The following is a 12,925-nucleotide window of genomic DNA, read 5'->3' on the forward strand; positions in this document are numbered from 1 at the left end:
TTTGGGGTTTTTTTTTCCCCACTGTGGTGTTTTTTATTAACCCAGTGACTTCAAAAAGTCCCAATTTAGTGCTGCTCACACTCAAGTTTATGGCACGAGGACCCTCGTGGTGCCCTCAGAGGGAGTGTGATGATGTCATGTTTTCCCCTCTCAACACTGACACCCCCTTAACTGGAAGGTCAGTGGGTGTGAATCACAGTGGGATTGCTCCTGTAAAAAGGTCATCCCTATTTATTCTCTTTGTGTTTGCTGCATTTCCCAGTTATCTGCTCTCTGTACAACAGAGTAGATCTCTTTTATTTTTTTAATCTGTTGCCCACATCACTGTGACACCTTAAATATTTTAACCTCTCTTGCTCCACTCTTTGAATGATGCCTTTCCCAATTCCAGCTGCCCACAGACGGTGTGACAGGAGATGTGTGCCCTGCTGGGTCATACTGCCCACCTGGCTGTCCCTCACCCATCCCCTGCCCCCCAGGCACCTACAGCAACCTCAGTGGGCTCAGGAGCCTCCAGGAGTGCTTGGAGTGCCCACCTGGGTGAGTGTTACCCACAGAACACGGCTCAGTTCTGTCCCACTGCAAAGTGAGTGTTCAACCCTCACCTTTGTTGCCACAGCCCATCCTTACCTTCAGCTCTGTAACTCCTGTCAAGCAAACAGGAGCCAGGTCTCTAAGATTCCAGGGAATTTTTTGTATTGGGACTGTGCTATCTAGTGAAAAAAGAAAAAGGCATTATGGCTATCCAAGGTTTTTGTTTTCCCCCCCCATAGCCTGTATTGTGATGGGACAAACAGCCAGACTCCCTCAGGACCTTGTGAACCTGGTTACTTCTGTACAGGGGGTGCCAAAAATCCCCTTCAGCAGGTGGTGATGGAGGGACATTATTCCTTAGCAGGAGCCTTCCAGCCAGAGCCATGTCCCCTTGGCAGCTTCCAGCCTGTGAGTGTGTTGGTATTTAATTTCTAATAACCTGAGGGGGTCATCAGAGCCCTTGGAAGGTGTAAAATGTGTGTGTAGAAATTCATGAGGCTTAAAAAAAAGGGGGGACTTGGGTCTTCTGCTAAGCTGGGTAATCACCACCCCCTTTGCTTTTACCCTGCAACAGAAAAACTCTGTGCAGAACTGAGAGCCTTGGGGTCAGGACATGAGATCCATCAGTCCAGGGCTGTTGTCTAGAGCTCATTTGGCAGTTTTTCTTAAGTTTTCTTGCATAATGCAAATTTAGCAGAGAGTTGCAGAGGCTTTGGCCTTGCAGGGGTGAATTAACACGTGTGTGTGTGTGTCACTGCTGTAATTATTAGCTTGGGGCTGTGCCTGCCCTGCTTTTTGACCTGCACCTGGTCAAGGTGCTGTTCAGACACCCCAAATCTGTTGCATTTGGGCTGCAGGTCATTCCTTCAGGGGGTTTATCTCGTAGCAGGGAGTCTCTGGGAGCTGGTAGGATGTGCAAAGTTTATTTATTCAATGAACCTGCCAAGCCCTCTCCATGTTCCCTCCTTAGGGCCGTGCTCAGTCTCTCTGTAGGGACTGTCCAGAGGGCACATTCTGCCATGAGCCGGGTCTGGCTGCACCCCAGGACTGTCCCAAAGGGCATTTTTGCTCGGCTGGGAGTTCCTTCCCTCTCCCATGTCCAGTGGTAAGAGTCAGATATGGGCTTGTTCCTCAAGCAGTGATTTTCAACGGGCTCCCAGTGCCTTGGCAGGGGCACTGAGTGGTTCTTTCTGTGCAGGGAACCTACTCAGACGTGGGGAGGGCAGGCTCCTGCAAGCCCTGCCCAGCAGGAATGTTCTGCAGCACAGCTGGGCTGGCTGAGCCAGAAGGACCTTGCCAGCCAGGATATTTCTGCAGCCCAGGTTCCAGCACCTCCTCACCTGTGAGTCCCCAACACCTCACGCTGCTCAAGACCTACAAAACCTTTTATAAACCATATTAATTTTATTTTCCTCGCTCCAGGTGGGGCTTCCATTTGGAGATCTTTGCCCCCAAGGACATTACTGCCCAGCTGGCACCACACACCCAGAGGAGATGCCGTGTCCTGCTGGCACCTGGAATGGGCAGAGAGGGGCCCAGGATGCCACTTGGTGCCTGCCTTGTGCCCCTGGGTTTTTCTGCAACATGTCTGGCCAAGGTGCTCCTGCAGGACTTTGTGCACGAGGTGAGACAGAGCCAGGAAATCAGAAATGAGTTGGTTTTGGCTGGGAGACAGGACTGAAAGATTTTCTGCTTTAAGGCTACTACTGCACGGGAAGGACAAAGACAGCAGAGCCAGAGGATGGTGTCACTGGAGATCTCTGCCCTCGAGGACATTTCTGCCCTGCAGGCTCAGCAGCACCTTCCCCCTGCCCCAGTGGGGAATACAGCAATGCAACAGGTCAGGGGATACAGCAATGCAACAGGTCAGGGGAGTACAGCAATGCAGCAGGTCAGGGAATACAGCAATGGAACAGGTCAGGGGAGTACAGCAATGGAACAGGTCAGGGGAGTACAGCAATGCAGCAGGTCAGGGGAGTACAGCAATGGAACAGGTCAGGGAATACAGCAATGCAACAGGTCAGGGGATACAGCAATGGAACAGGTCAGGGGAATGCAGCAATGGAACAGGTCAGGGGAATGCAGCAATGGAACAGGTCAGGGGAGTACAGCAATGCAGCAGGTCAGGGGATACAGCAATGGAACAGGTCAGGGAATGCAGCAATGGAACAGGTCAGGGGAGTGCAGCAATGCAGCAGGTCAGGGGAGCACAGCAATGCAACAGGTCAGGGGAGCACAGCAATGCAACAGGTCAGGGGAATACAGCAATGCAGCAGGTCAGGGGAATGCAGCAATGGAACAGGTCAGGGGAGCACAGCAATGCAGCAGGTCAGGGGAATGCAGCAATGCAACAGGTCAGGGGAATGCAGCAATGCAGCAGGTCAGGGGAATGCAGCAATGCAGCAGGTCAGGGGAATACAGCAATGGAACAGGTCAGGGGAATACAGCAATGGAACAGGTCAGGGGAGTACAGCAATGCAGCAGGTCAGGGAAATACAGCCGGTCAGGGACTGGGGCTGTGCAGCTGCACAGTGCCCTGGGGCAGATGGAAACACTGATCATGGGTTTTATCTGCATCCAAGAAGCACTTGGTAGCTGCTGGCCATTAAATACAGTGTTTTGGGGGAATGGGGTAGAGAAAGGGGTTGAGGAAGGGGGGTTGTTGTTTTTTTTCCCCTCTGGTGTCACGTAGGGAATGTATTTCCCCCCTCATGTGTTGGGTTTGTAGCTGTGACAGTGCCCAGGAGGCTGTAAGCAGTTATCCAGCTTTCCCTCTGTTCCTCCTGCCACCTAAGGGGGGGATGTGGAGGTTACTGGCTACCTGGAGATGGGATGTTTGCTGAATCCAATGCTCCTGGGAGAAAGTACATATTTGAAGGCCAGTTACCACAGGAGAGCTCTCAAAATAACTTTATTTCCACTTCTGCTTCCCAGAGCATTTGTGCACATGGTGTTTTCCTTCCACTTCATTCCATTTTTCCTTTTCTCTCCTGTATTTCCCTCACAGGTCAAGACAAATGCCTTCCTTGCCCTGCTGGGTTTCACTGTTCCAAAGGACTAAAACGTCGCTGTCCTCCTGGATTTTACTGCCCTCAGAAAACTGGGATCGACTTTTATCCTTGTCCTCCTGGGACTTACAACCCCTCCTATGGCCTCAGCCAGGCTGAGAGGTGCCAGCAGTGCCCTGCAGGTGAGGAAATGACTCTGGTTTTCCCTGTAGGGATATGTCTAAGGGGGTGATCTCTCTCCATCTCTCCCTTCCTAATTTTTCTGGTGCGTTTCCCCTCTAGGAAATGCAAATATAAAAATACACAGTAAAAGTAGGATCCCTGTCCCACTGGTGGCGTCCCCAGTGAGCTGCAGGGTTTTTTTGAGGCTCTGCAGGAGAGTTTGGTTCACATTCAGGGTTTCCCAGAGGAGTAGGATCCGAGTTGGAATGTGGTTTTGTCCCAGCTGTGTCGATGCTGAGGGATTTGCTCTCTCAAAGTCTTCCCCTTTGCCTTCCAATCAGTGAATGCAGCACAGCACCTCTCCTGGTTTTCTCTCAGTTTACTGATGCTCTTTTCCCTCTGTGGTCTTCCAGGAATGTTCTGTGGAGAATGGGGATTGTCCTCTCCCAGTGGTCCCTGCTGGCCAGGATTCTTCTGCACAGCAGGTATTGAATTTAGTGCTCACAGGGCAAAAGGAGTGAAAAAGCAGGAAGCTGTGGCCCTTATGAAACTTGCTGTTAGTTATTCCAACCCACTACAGATTTTTGGCTTTATTGTCATGAGTTACAACCAGCAATAAGTCACATACTCTTCTGTCACCCATGGAAATGATTCTTTGGGCATGGAGGACTTGCCTATGGATAGCAACTCATGTCACTCAGGATACCTTTGCTCTTCCTCACGTAGGAGCAAGTGTCCCAAACCCTAATGGAGCCACAAACACGAGTACTGGTGGCCCATGCCCACCTGGACACTTCTGCCCAGCTGGCACAAGTATCCCACAGAGATGCCCCACAGGCACTTACTCAGACAGGTGAGATTTGGGGCTCTGCTGATCTGAATTTTTATTTTCTTTTTGGTTTCTCCCTTAGTCCTTTAAGCAGCAAAATGCAGCTCAGTAAGGCTCATTACACATGTCCTTGCATTGATCATGAAAGCTCCCTGGTTGCTCTCACTCTGCCAGAGTGGAAGGCACCAGTGTTGTACCTGCTGAGCTGGCACGCCTGCCAACACAAAACCTGCTTGTGTCCTCTCAGGCTCCACAACTGGCAGGACTCCAACTGCACAGCGTGTCCATCTGGCCATTTCTGTGGCTCCTCTGGCCTCACAGCCCCCTCAGGACCCTGCTTACCTGGCTACTACTGCCTGCCTGGGGCTTCCTCCCCATCCCCACCCGGTGAGCTGTGCTGGGGCAACACCCCCCTGGGGGTTTGGCAAAGGGGTAGCTTTAAAAAATGCCACCTTTTCCCACAGTGTTCCTGCCCCTGCCTCCTCTCAGACACCCAAACCCCTGTGTTAGTTTTGTTTGAGGGATCTGTGCCATACCAAGGGTGAGGAAGCTGCTGGTCTGTGCTCTCAAATGAGATGCTTGCACTGAGCACTGGGGGGGTTATGAGTGTCTGCCTGTAATGCACACAGCCTGTCATTTGATTGTGCCTCAGAAATAATGATTTCCAGGGAAGACCTCCAATTCCATGCCTGTTCTTCTCTGTGCTGCAGGTCAGGGGGAGAAGGGAGGCCCCTGTCCCGTGAGCCACTTCTGCCCAGCAGGAAGCAGCTTTCCCTCCCCCTGCCCTGCAGGGACTTACAACAACCTCACCAGGCAGGCTGCCTGCTCCCCTTGTGCTGCAGGGTACTTCTGCCCAGAGAACACCACCAGCTACAGCACCAACCCTTGCCCAGCTGGCTTTTACTGCCCCAAAGGTGAGATGAGCCCTGGGGACAAAGCAATCCGTTGGCCAGGCTGAAACATCCTTCTTAAATGATCTCTGTAACAAAATGTTTAAGTGTCAGTCTGGTTCTTCACAGGAAAAAAACAAATCATATTTTAAACCATGGATATGGCTGTTGCTTAACACCCTCACAGGCAAATTAAACAGCACCCAGGGACTGTCCTGGCGAGGAAGGGCTATGGGGATCAGCAATGAGATAAACTGGAAAAGATGGCATGAAGTGATATAGCAGGATCAACAGATGGTGTTTATGGTCCATGAAGGGTTCTTGCTCTCTTTATTCCAAAGGAACCAAGTTTACCACTGAGTTTCCCTGTCCCAGGGGCTACTACAACCCTGACCCCATGACACAGAGCCTGGATAGCTGCTTGCCCTGTCCCCCTGGGCACTACTGTGGCAAGGAGGGCTTGACAGCAGCCTCAGGCCAGTGTGATGCAGGTGAGTGTGGGGCAGCTTGGCTGTGGTGTTGCCCAGCACCTGGGGACAGTGTGGGTGGGAGGCTGATGCTTTTATCCTGCAGCTTTTGCCACAGCCCTTCCCGTGTGTTTGCTTGATTCCCTTGCCTGCCTGTGGGCATCCAGTGTGACTGAACACACCCTGGGCATCCACCTGAATCCTGTCTGCTGGTTCAGATGGGCCCAGGCTCCATGTAGGATGTGCCTGGTCACCCTGAGCAGCCTCTGCATCTGCCTTCTGAACCTGCCCAGGCAGCTGAACTGAGCCCTGTGACCATAAATCAAAAGTACTGAACTTAGGGCTGTGAGATCTCCTCCCCTCTCTGCTGCTGTGTGTTCTATAAAAGCATCACTGCCTGGAAAACTGTGCCATGATGGTGCTAAATCTGGGTGGTGTTAACCTGTCCCCTTTTCTGTGTGCTCATGGCTGTTCTGGGCAGACATTGCACCCAAAGCCATCCCAGCTGGTTTATTCAGGGTGGTTTCAGGGTCTCAGTCGTGCATTCTCTTCTCAGGCTGGTTTTGCATCTCAGCTGCTTGGACCTCCCAGCCCTTCGACCTGGATAACTACACCAATGCCAACTGCCTGTGCCCAGCCACTGCCACTGGAGGGAAGTGCTCAGCTGGGTTCTACTGCCCCAGAGGGAGCCCAGAGCCCCTGCCTTGCCCCCCTGGCTTTTACTGCAATGCCTCAGGTTTGTGTCTTTGGGGAAACAGGAGTGATCTGTTTGGAGTGGAGATAAATTAAAGGCATTGTGTGGACAAAGGGATGTGTGCTATTTAAAAGCTTTTTAGAGGACCCTAAAGCTAAGTTCTGCTTTGGGAGATAAACCTGATTTTGCCAGAATTTGCTGGGTGACCTTGAGTAAGTGTCCCTGGCTGTGTTCCCATCTTCAGAGGACCAGTGTGAACACACTCCATTACAGGTTCACAGACATGGAACACCAGGGTCTGCTGCCAGATTACCTGCACTCTGCCTCTGCAGAGCCTGCAGGTACTGAAATACTCACTGATGCTTCATTTCCTCCCACTCCTTTTTTTGTCCTTTCACTTTTTTCCAGTGTGTCCAACAGGAATTGTTTTATCCTGGTGCTTCCACAGAGCTGTGCTTGGGAGATGCCCGTGGTGTTTTCCAGAGGGGGGCTGGGAGCAGTTGTTTTTCCTGCTTTTCTCCCTTGGTCTCAGTGCTCTGAGTGCCACCATCCTCTCTGTGTTCCAGGTCTGTCTGTCCCCAGTGGGGAATGTGCTGCTGGGTTTTACTGTGAAGGGGAAGCAGCTCTCCCTAAACCCACAGATGGTGTGACTGGGAACATCTGCCCTGTGGGGACCTACTGCAGTGAGTATCCAGCACAGTCAGGACTCAGGATTCCCTGTGCCATAATGCCTGAAGTACTGAAAATTTCATGTCCTTTAATATCTGAAACACTGCTGGGTGATTTTGGGGGTGTGGTACCCAACTTGCTGGGGTCTGACCATAAAGTCCCAAATTCTTCCCCCAGTTCTTCCCCTGGCCTGTTCTTTGAAGGTGATAAAGTGATATTTTTGTCTCAATACGTGAACTTTAGAGTGTTATTGGCTTCACCTCTGTTTCCCTGAGTAAAGTGAAGCTAATAATGTTTGTCCTCTCCATTCTGTCTTTGCTTCTGTTCTCGCAGCTGCAGCATCAGCAGTGCCCCAGCTGTGCCCAGCTGGCACCTTTTCCAGCCTCCCAGGGAGGAGAACACTCTCTGAGTGCCAGCCTTGCCCCTCTGGCTTCTACTGTGAGGAGCCCGGGCTCAGTGCCCCGACTGGGGAGTGCTGGGAGGGTAAGTGGGGAATAAACTGCACTGCAGACCCACAGAGACTCTGGGGAGGTGCTCAGAGGGGTGTGAGTTGGTGTGAAGTGGACAAATTCGAAATAAATGTCTTTCTGTGAGTCACTGGTTGAGAGTGGAAAAGCTATTTCCCTGCTGGGAGAGCTGACAGGAGCCAGAGGTGCTGTAATCCATCCAGAAAATAGGAGTTATATCCCAATGTTATTCTGTGCTTCCCTCATTACAAAAAGTGGCTGCTTGTTACAAACTCCTGAGCCTTCCTATGGATCCTGTGGATCACAGTTTAGAGACTTGCTGCCTACCTTGGTGGTTCCTTCTCTTCCCTGGTGGAGAACATTTCCTGTCTCCGTGTGAAGAGGCCATTAGAGGTTAAAACAACTCAGATGTGAAAGAAATGGTGACATCTGTGTGTTCTGAGCAATTTAAATATTGCCAAGGGAAAACTCTGATGTTCAGGGGGAACACTTTCTTTGAAGGGTTTCGGCACCTGAAAGGAAACAGAGAGATCAATGTTGTGTCCTCAGATGTTTTCCTGTGTCACCTGTAAGCTTTGTCCTGTGTTCTGGGGGCCTCTGGGTGGTAAATTTTCTTCTAAAGAGTGCAGCAAGTGGAAACCTTTGCTGTGTGTTTGTGCCAGCAGTGCTGTGAGTCAGATCAATAGTTATTTAAGGTCAGCAGGAGGTTTATTTTTCTGAGTGGCCACCGAGCTTTGTGTGCTGGGAGAAGCTGTTCTCTCCTAATGAGCAGCACCTCTGCAGCTTCTAACTCTGATTGAGGTTCTTTCCCTCTGTCTCCCTGCAGGTTATTACTGTGACAGCCAGCAAGGGCCAGTTATTGATTTCACCCTTTACCCCTGCCCACGAGGCTTTTACTGCCCACCAGGGACCAGCAGGAGCTCCCAGTACAGCTGCCCTGCAGGAACCTTTGGGCCAAGGCAAAAACTGAGAACTATCCAGGAATGTCAAAGGTGCCCACCAGGAAAATACTGTGAATTGCCTGGCCTTGCTGCCCCAACAGGTAAACTGCTGTCCTGAGCATCCTTGTTCCTGCTAGAGAGTCATGTCAGTGGCTGATGGTTAATGCAGGGCTTGGCCTCCAGGGTTCTGACCCCACCCAAGGTGAACTGTCCCATTTGACTTCCTGAGAAGGAAAAAAAAAAATTCATTTACCTAAGCAAGATGTGAAAGAATGACTGCAGAAAGTAGAATTGCATGTGTGATGCTTCTTAAAAAAAAAAAAAAATCCAGTGGGAGTTTTCCAGTGTCAAACCTGTCTGGCATTTTGTTTTTTACTATCAGTTTGTTTTTTCAGCCTGGTTCCCAAAGGACCAATCCTTTCATGTGATTGATGGGCAGGTGATTAAGTTGAGCAGAGAAAGAGTGGGCAGAATACCCAGCAAGGACACCTCCATCTTTTTCAAGATTGTTTTTCCACATCAGTGCTGCTGATTTTTTTTTTTGTTGTCGTTGGTCCTTGTTCTGGAAGGCCCTAATTCAGCATTTTAATAGAATTCTTAATATTTCAGGATGTGTTGAATACGATTCTAAAGAGAAATGTGTGCTTGAATACTTGGTGAGGTTTGGAGGTAGTGCTCAGTAAAGGTGAAGGGAAGTGCTTCTCTCTCTGTCAGTGTGGCATCTGCTGCCAGTTCTGCCCTCCTGGCACTTACAAGCAGCTCCTCTGCTTGCTGCCCATTCCCTCACTGATTTTTGCACTGGCTCTGCACGGTGACAAATGTCTGCACATCAGTCTGAGTTCTGAAATTTGTATTTATGTGCCTTTTGCTTCATGTATTCACATATTTTGCACAGATCATTCTGTTTTCTAGGAGACTGTGCAGAGGGGTTTTGGTGCAAAAGCGGTGCCCGGGTGAGAGACCCCCAGGATGGAGAGTCAGGACAGCCTTGTCCTGCCGGGCATTACTGTCCTGGAGGTGGGTGCTTTGGGACACGGCTTCTCTTTGTTCCTGGGAAGCACGAGGTGCCATTCCCTCACTCTGGGGTGGCTGATTCCAGGTGCAGCCGTGCCCTTGCAGTGCCCTCCTGGCACGTGGGCTGGCAGGGCGGGCAGCAGGAGTTTGCAGGAGTGCCAGCCCTGTCCCGGGGGATATTTCTGCAATGGCTCCGGGCTGGGGGCTCCCTCGGGGCAGTGCAGCCCAGGGTGAGTAGAACAAGCCCGTTCCCGTGCTCTGCTGTGGGCAGGGCTGCTCTGCCAGGGGTTCTGTGCCCTCTGGAACACACCCTGTGCTCCTGGTGCAGGTACTTCTGTGCTGCTGGTGCCCAGACCCCCACGCCCACCGACGGCCTCTCTGGAGCTCCGTGTCCCCCCGGTCACTCCTGTCCCCCTGGCTCCAGGGCTCCAGCCCCGTGTCCCCCTGGCTCCCACCTGCCCCACAGCCACGGGGAGCAGTGCCAGCCTTGCCCAGGGGGTCAGTTCTGTGTCCCTGGTGAGGAGCCAGCGCCCTGCCCACAGGGTGAGTTGAGCTCCTGATTAAATGTTGGTTTGCCCTCGGTTTTCCAAAGGCTGATCCTGATCCGTCCTGGCTTTCTTTCCCAGGGTATTTCTGTCCCGAGGGCACAGCTCTTCCAGTTGCTTGTCCAGCAGGATCCTATAACCCTTCCCAAAGGCAAACCAACTGCCTCCCCTGTCCTGAAGGGTAAGAATGAGAGAGTGACCTTAGGATTATACACATGAGTGGAGGGACTACTGGAAATAATTGTTTATCCAGCCACCCATGGCTGGCTGGATGTGGTGGGAAAAGCAGGGTGGGCAAAGTAGGATGAGGTGGGAAAAGGAGTTATTTTACCACTTGTCTCCATGAGGAAGCAGAGCAGCTGCTGAGCTCTGTTTCACAACACCGTGTGGATGATTATGGGAGCAGGAAAAGTCCGAACTCCATATCCATGGAAGGGGATTTGGGCTGTTCAGAGCACAGAAACCACCTGGCACCATAAACTTTGCTCCTGTCTGGAGTTAATAGAAGGTTCCCTTGGCAACAGGCTGGCAGAGGCCTGTTGAAGGGGAAGAGGATCTTGAAAATCACCTGATGCTGAGCCTGGCTTCTCCTTGGGGGATTTATCTCCAATTACTGAGTGGATTTGACCTTGATTAACTTTTACAAGTTGATGAATCACAGCCTGGATATGTTATGACTCAAGTTAAGAAAATTATGTCTCTGTGGCTTTTGCAATTATGCCATCAATTTGGCACAGGAGGAAACAACTGAGGATGCACTGATATGCATGAGAAGCTCTTTTCTGGTCAATACAGTGCAGCAGCCACATTAGACAGGCTGGTCCCACCACTGGTGGGAGGGTATTTGTGGATAGAATATAACTAGGAAAATTAGAATAGAATATTGCTAGAATATAGTATATATTCTACAATATATATTATATATAATATTACTAATATTATATATTGTTATTTTATTAGATATTATTTTATTAGTAATATTATATATTACTAATATATTACATGTATATTAGTGTATATATGTAATATGTATATATGTAATATATATAATATGTAATATATATAATATGTAATATATATAATATGTAATTATATATATGTATATATTATATATGTAATTATATATATGTAAGTATATAGATTATATGTAATTATTATTCTAGATTGTCATAATTATTTTATATTGTTACATTTTATGTTTTTGTTTTATATATTACTGTGTATTATATATTATGTATTACTAATATTATATACTATTACTATATTTTGTATTCTATATATTTTATATATATTTATAAAAATATATATTATTTGAATGAAATATTACTAGGAAAATTTTTTCCTTCCTTTATATATTTTTTTTTTAATCTCTCTTTGGACCAGGTTCTTCTGCCCCCAAAATTCCTCTTCCTTTTTGGAGAACGAATGCTCAGCTGGTCACTACTGCCCTGCAGGTACTGCTTCTGCAGCTCAGTTCCCATGTCCCAAAGGGACTTACAACCCCCAGCCTGGGAGCAGCCTGAGGTCCCACTGCACCCCCTGTGAGCCAGGTACCACAGATCCCTCAGCAGGGTGACAGGAGGACGTGTGACAATGGGCACTGAGTGTGTTTGGTGTCCAGTGGGTGGGGTTTGTGTGCCTCTGAAGTACCTTTCTGTATTTTTCTGCTCTTACTCACGGCATTATTTTGCTTTTCAGGGCATTACTGTGCACTTGCAGGGCAGCCCCACGTTACAGGGCCCTGCTTGGCTGGGTTTTACTGCACTGGAGGTGCCTCCAGCCCAACACCTACGGATGGTCTCCAGGGGAACGTGTGCCCCGAGGGAGCTTTTTGTCCTCTGGGCTCTGCCCTCCCACAGCCCTGTCCCCCTGGTCACTACAGCAGCTCCTCTGGGAACACTGGGATCGAGGGCTGCCTCCTGTGTGATGCAGGTACAAGGCTGGAAGAAAGGGTTGAGGAGATTTGAGCCATTTTTGGGGGCTCTGAGGGGCTGTGGTTCCAGAGCAGGCGCTCCTGAAGCACTGCTTGCTTGGAGAGAAGTGTTGGTAGAACACACAGAGGCTGAATCTGCCATTTTCCCACATAAGTGGATACTCAGAGTGAAGTGCAAGCTGAGAGTTTCCCTTTGCAGCCTTTCTCTGGCTGTTTTCACACTCAGAGATGACACAAGGGCTGTTTGTTCTGGCATGGAAGCTCTGCACCTGCAGCCACTCCCAGTGAAAGCATCTCCAGGAGAAGAGCTGTGGGTGACATCAAACATGGTGCTTCAGTGAATATTTCCTCACTCTGTACTTGCTGTTGTCTGTCTTGTGTGGCCAATATCACAGAATATTCCCACAAGGATCATCAATATCATTATGGTCTTTTTAGTTTATGGTCCTTTTTTAATTTCAGGATATTTCTGTGATGGGACCGGACTTGTCTCTCCAAGTGGATTATGTGAGGCTGGATTCTATTGCAGTGGAGGAACCATTTCTCCTAAACCTCCCAGGGTAAGCTGTGCTTGTGATATAAATACTACAAAATATCATGTCTGTGAAACTGAAGACCAAAGGGCACCTTAGTTTTTTGGATCTGGATTAAACTCTCTTTTACTGCATCATCTCATCAGGTATATCTGGTTTATTGATAGTGAAAGAGGCCAGAGATGACAAGACACACATGGTCTTCTTTGAGCTTTACATCTCAAAGCTGGGCAAAAGTA

General features: G+C 49.5%; 1 protein-coding gene across 1 annotated transcript in view; it reads left to right on the top strand.

Moving 5' to 3' along the window:
• Positions 1 to 12,925, top strand: part of LOC135401845 (SCO-spondin-like) — a 55,414-nt gene that overhangs the window by 16,119 nt on the left and 26,370 nt on the right. Inside the window, exons 16-38 of the mRNA XM_064634380.1 lie at positions 392 to 540; positions 774 to 942; positions 1,505 to 1,639; positions 1,733 to 1,876; positions 1,957 to 2,158; positions 2,234 to 2,374; positions 3,542 to 3,724; positions 4,118 to 4,189; positions 4,431 to 4,557; positions 4,781 to 4,920; positions 5,244 to 5,447; positions 5,765 to 5,914; positions 6,447 to 6,626; positions 7,151 to 7,267; positions 7,587 to 7,736; positions 8,547 to 8,762; positions 9,574 to 9,678; positions 9,761 to 9,905; positions 10,004 to 10,218; positions 10,302 to 10,401; positions 11,604 to 11,770; positions 11,919 to 12,152; positions 12,616 to 12,713. Coding sequence (XP_064490450.1) covers positions 392 to 540; positions 774 to 942; positions 1,505 to 1,639; positions 1,733 to 1,876; positions 1,957 to 2,158; positions 2,234 to 2,374; positions 3,542 to 3,724; positions 4,118 to 4,189; positions 4,431 to 4,557; positions 4,781 to 4,920; positions 5,244 to 5,447; positions 5,765 to 5,914; positions 6,447 to 6,626; positions 7,151 to 7,267; positions 7,587 to 7,736; positions 8,547 to 8,762; positions 9,574 to 9,678; positions 9,761 to 9,905; positions 10,004 to 10,218; positions 10,302 to 10,401; positions 11,604 to 11,770; positions 11,919 to 12,152; positions 12,616 to 12,713 — 3,543 coding nt within the window. The remainder of the gene's footprint in view (positions 1 to 391; positions 541 to 773; positions 943 to 1,504; positions 1,640 to 1,732; positions 1,877 to 1,956; positions 2,159 to 2,233; positions 2,375 to 3,541; positions 3,725 to 4,117; positions 4,190 to 4,430; positions 4,558 to 4,780; positions 4,921 to 5,243; positions 5,448 to 5,764; positions 5,915 to 6,446; positions 6,627 to 7,150; positions 7,268 to 7,586; positions 7,737 to 8,546; positions 8,763 to 9,573; positions 9,679 to 9,760; positions 9,906 to 10,003; positions 10,219 to 10,301; positions 10,402 to 11,603; positions 11,771 to 11,918; positions 12,153 to 12,615; positions 12,714 to 12,925) is intronic.

Source organism: Pseudopipra pipra, chromosome 23, assembly GCF_036250125.1.
Source record: "Pseudopipra pipra isolate bDixPip1 chromosome 23, bDixPip1.hap1, whole genome shotgun sequence".
Taxonomy (NCBI): Eukaryota; Metazoa; Chordata; class Aves; order Passeriformes; family Pipridae; genus Pseudopipra; species Pseudopipra pipra.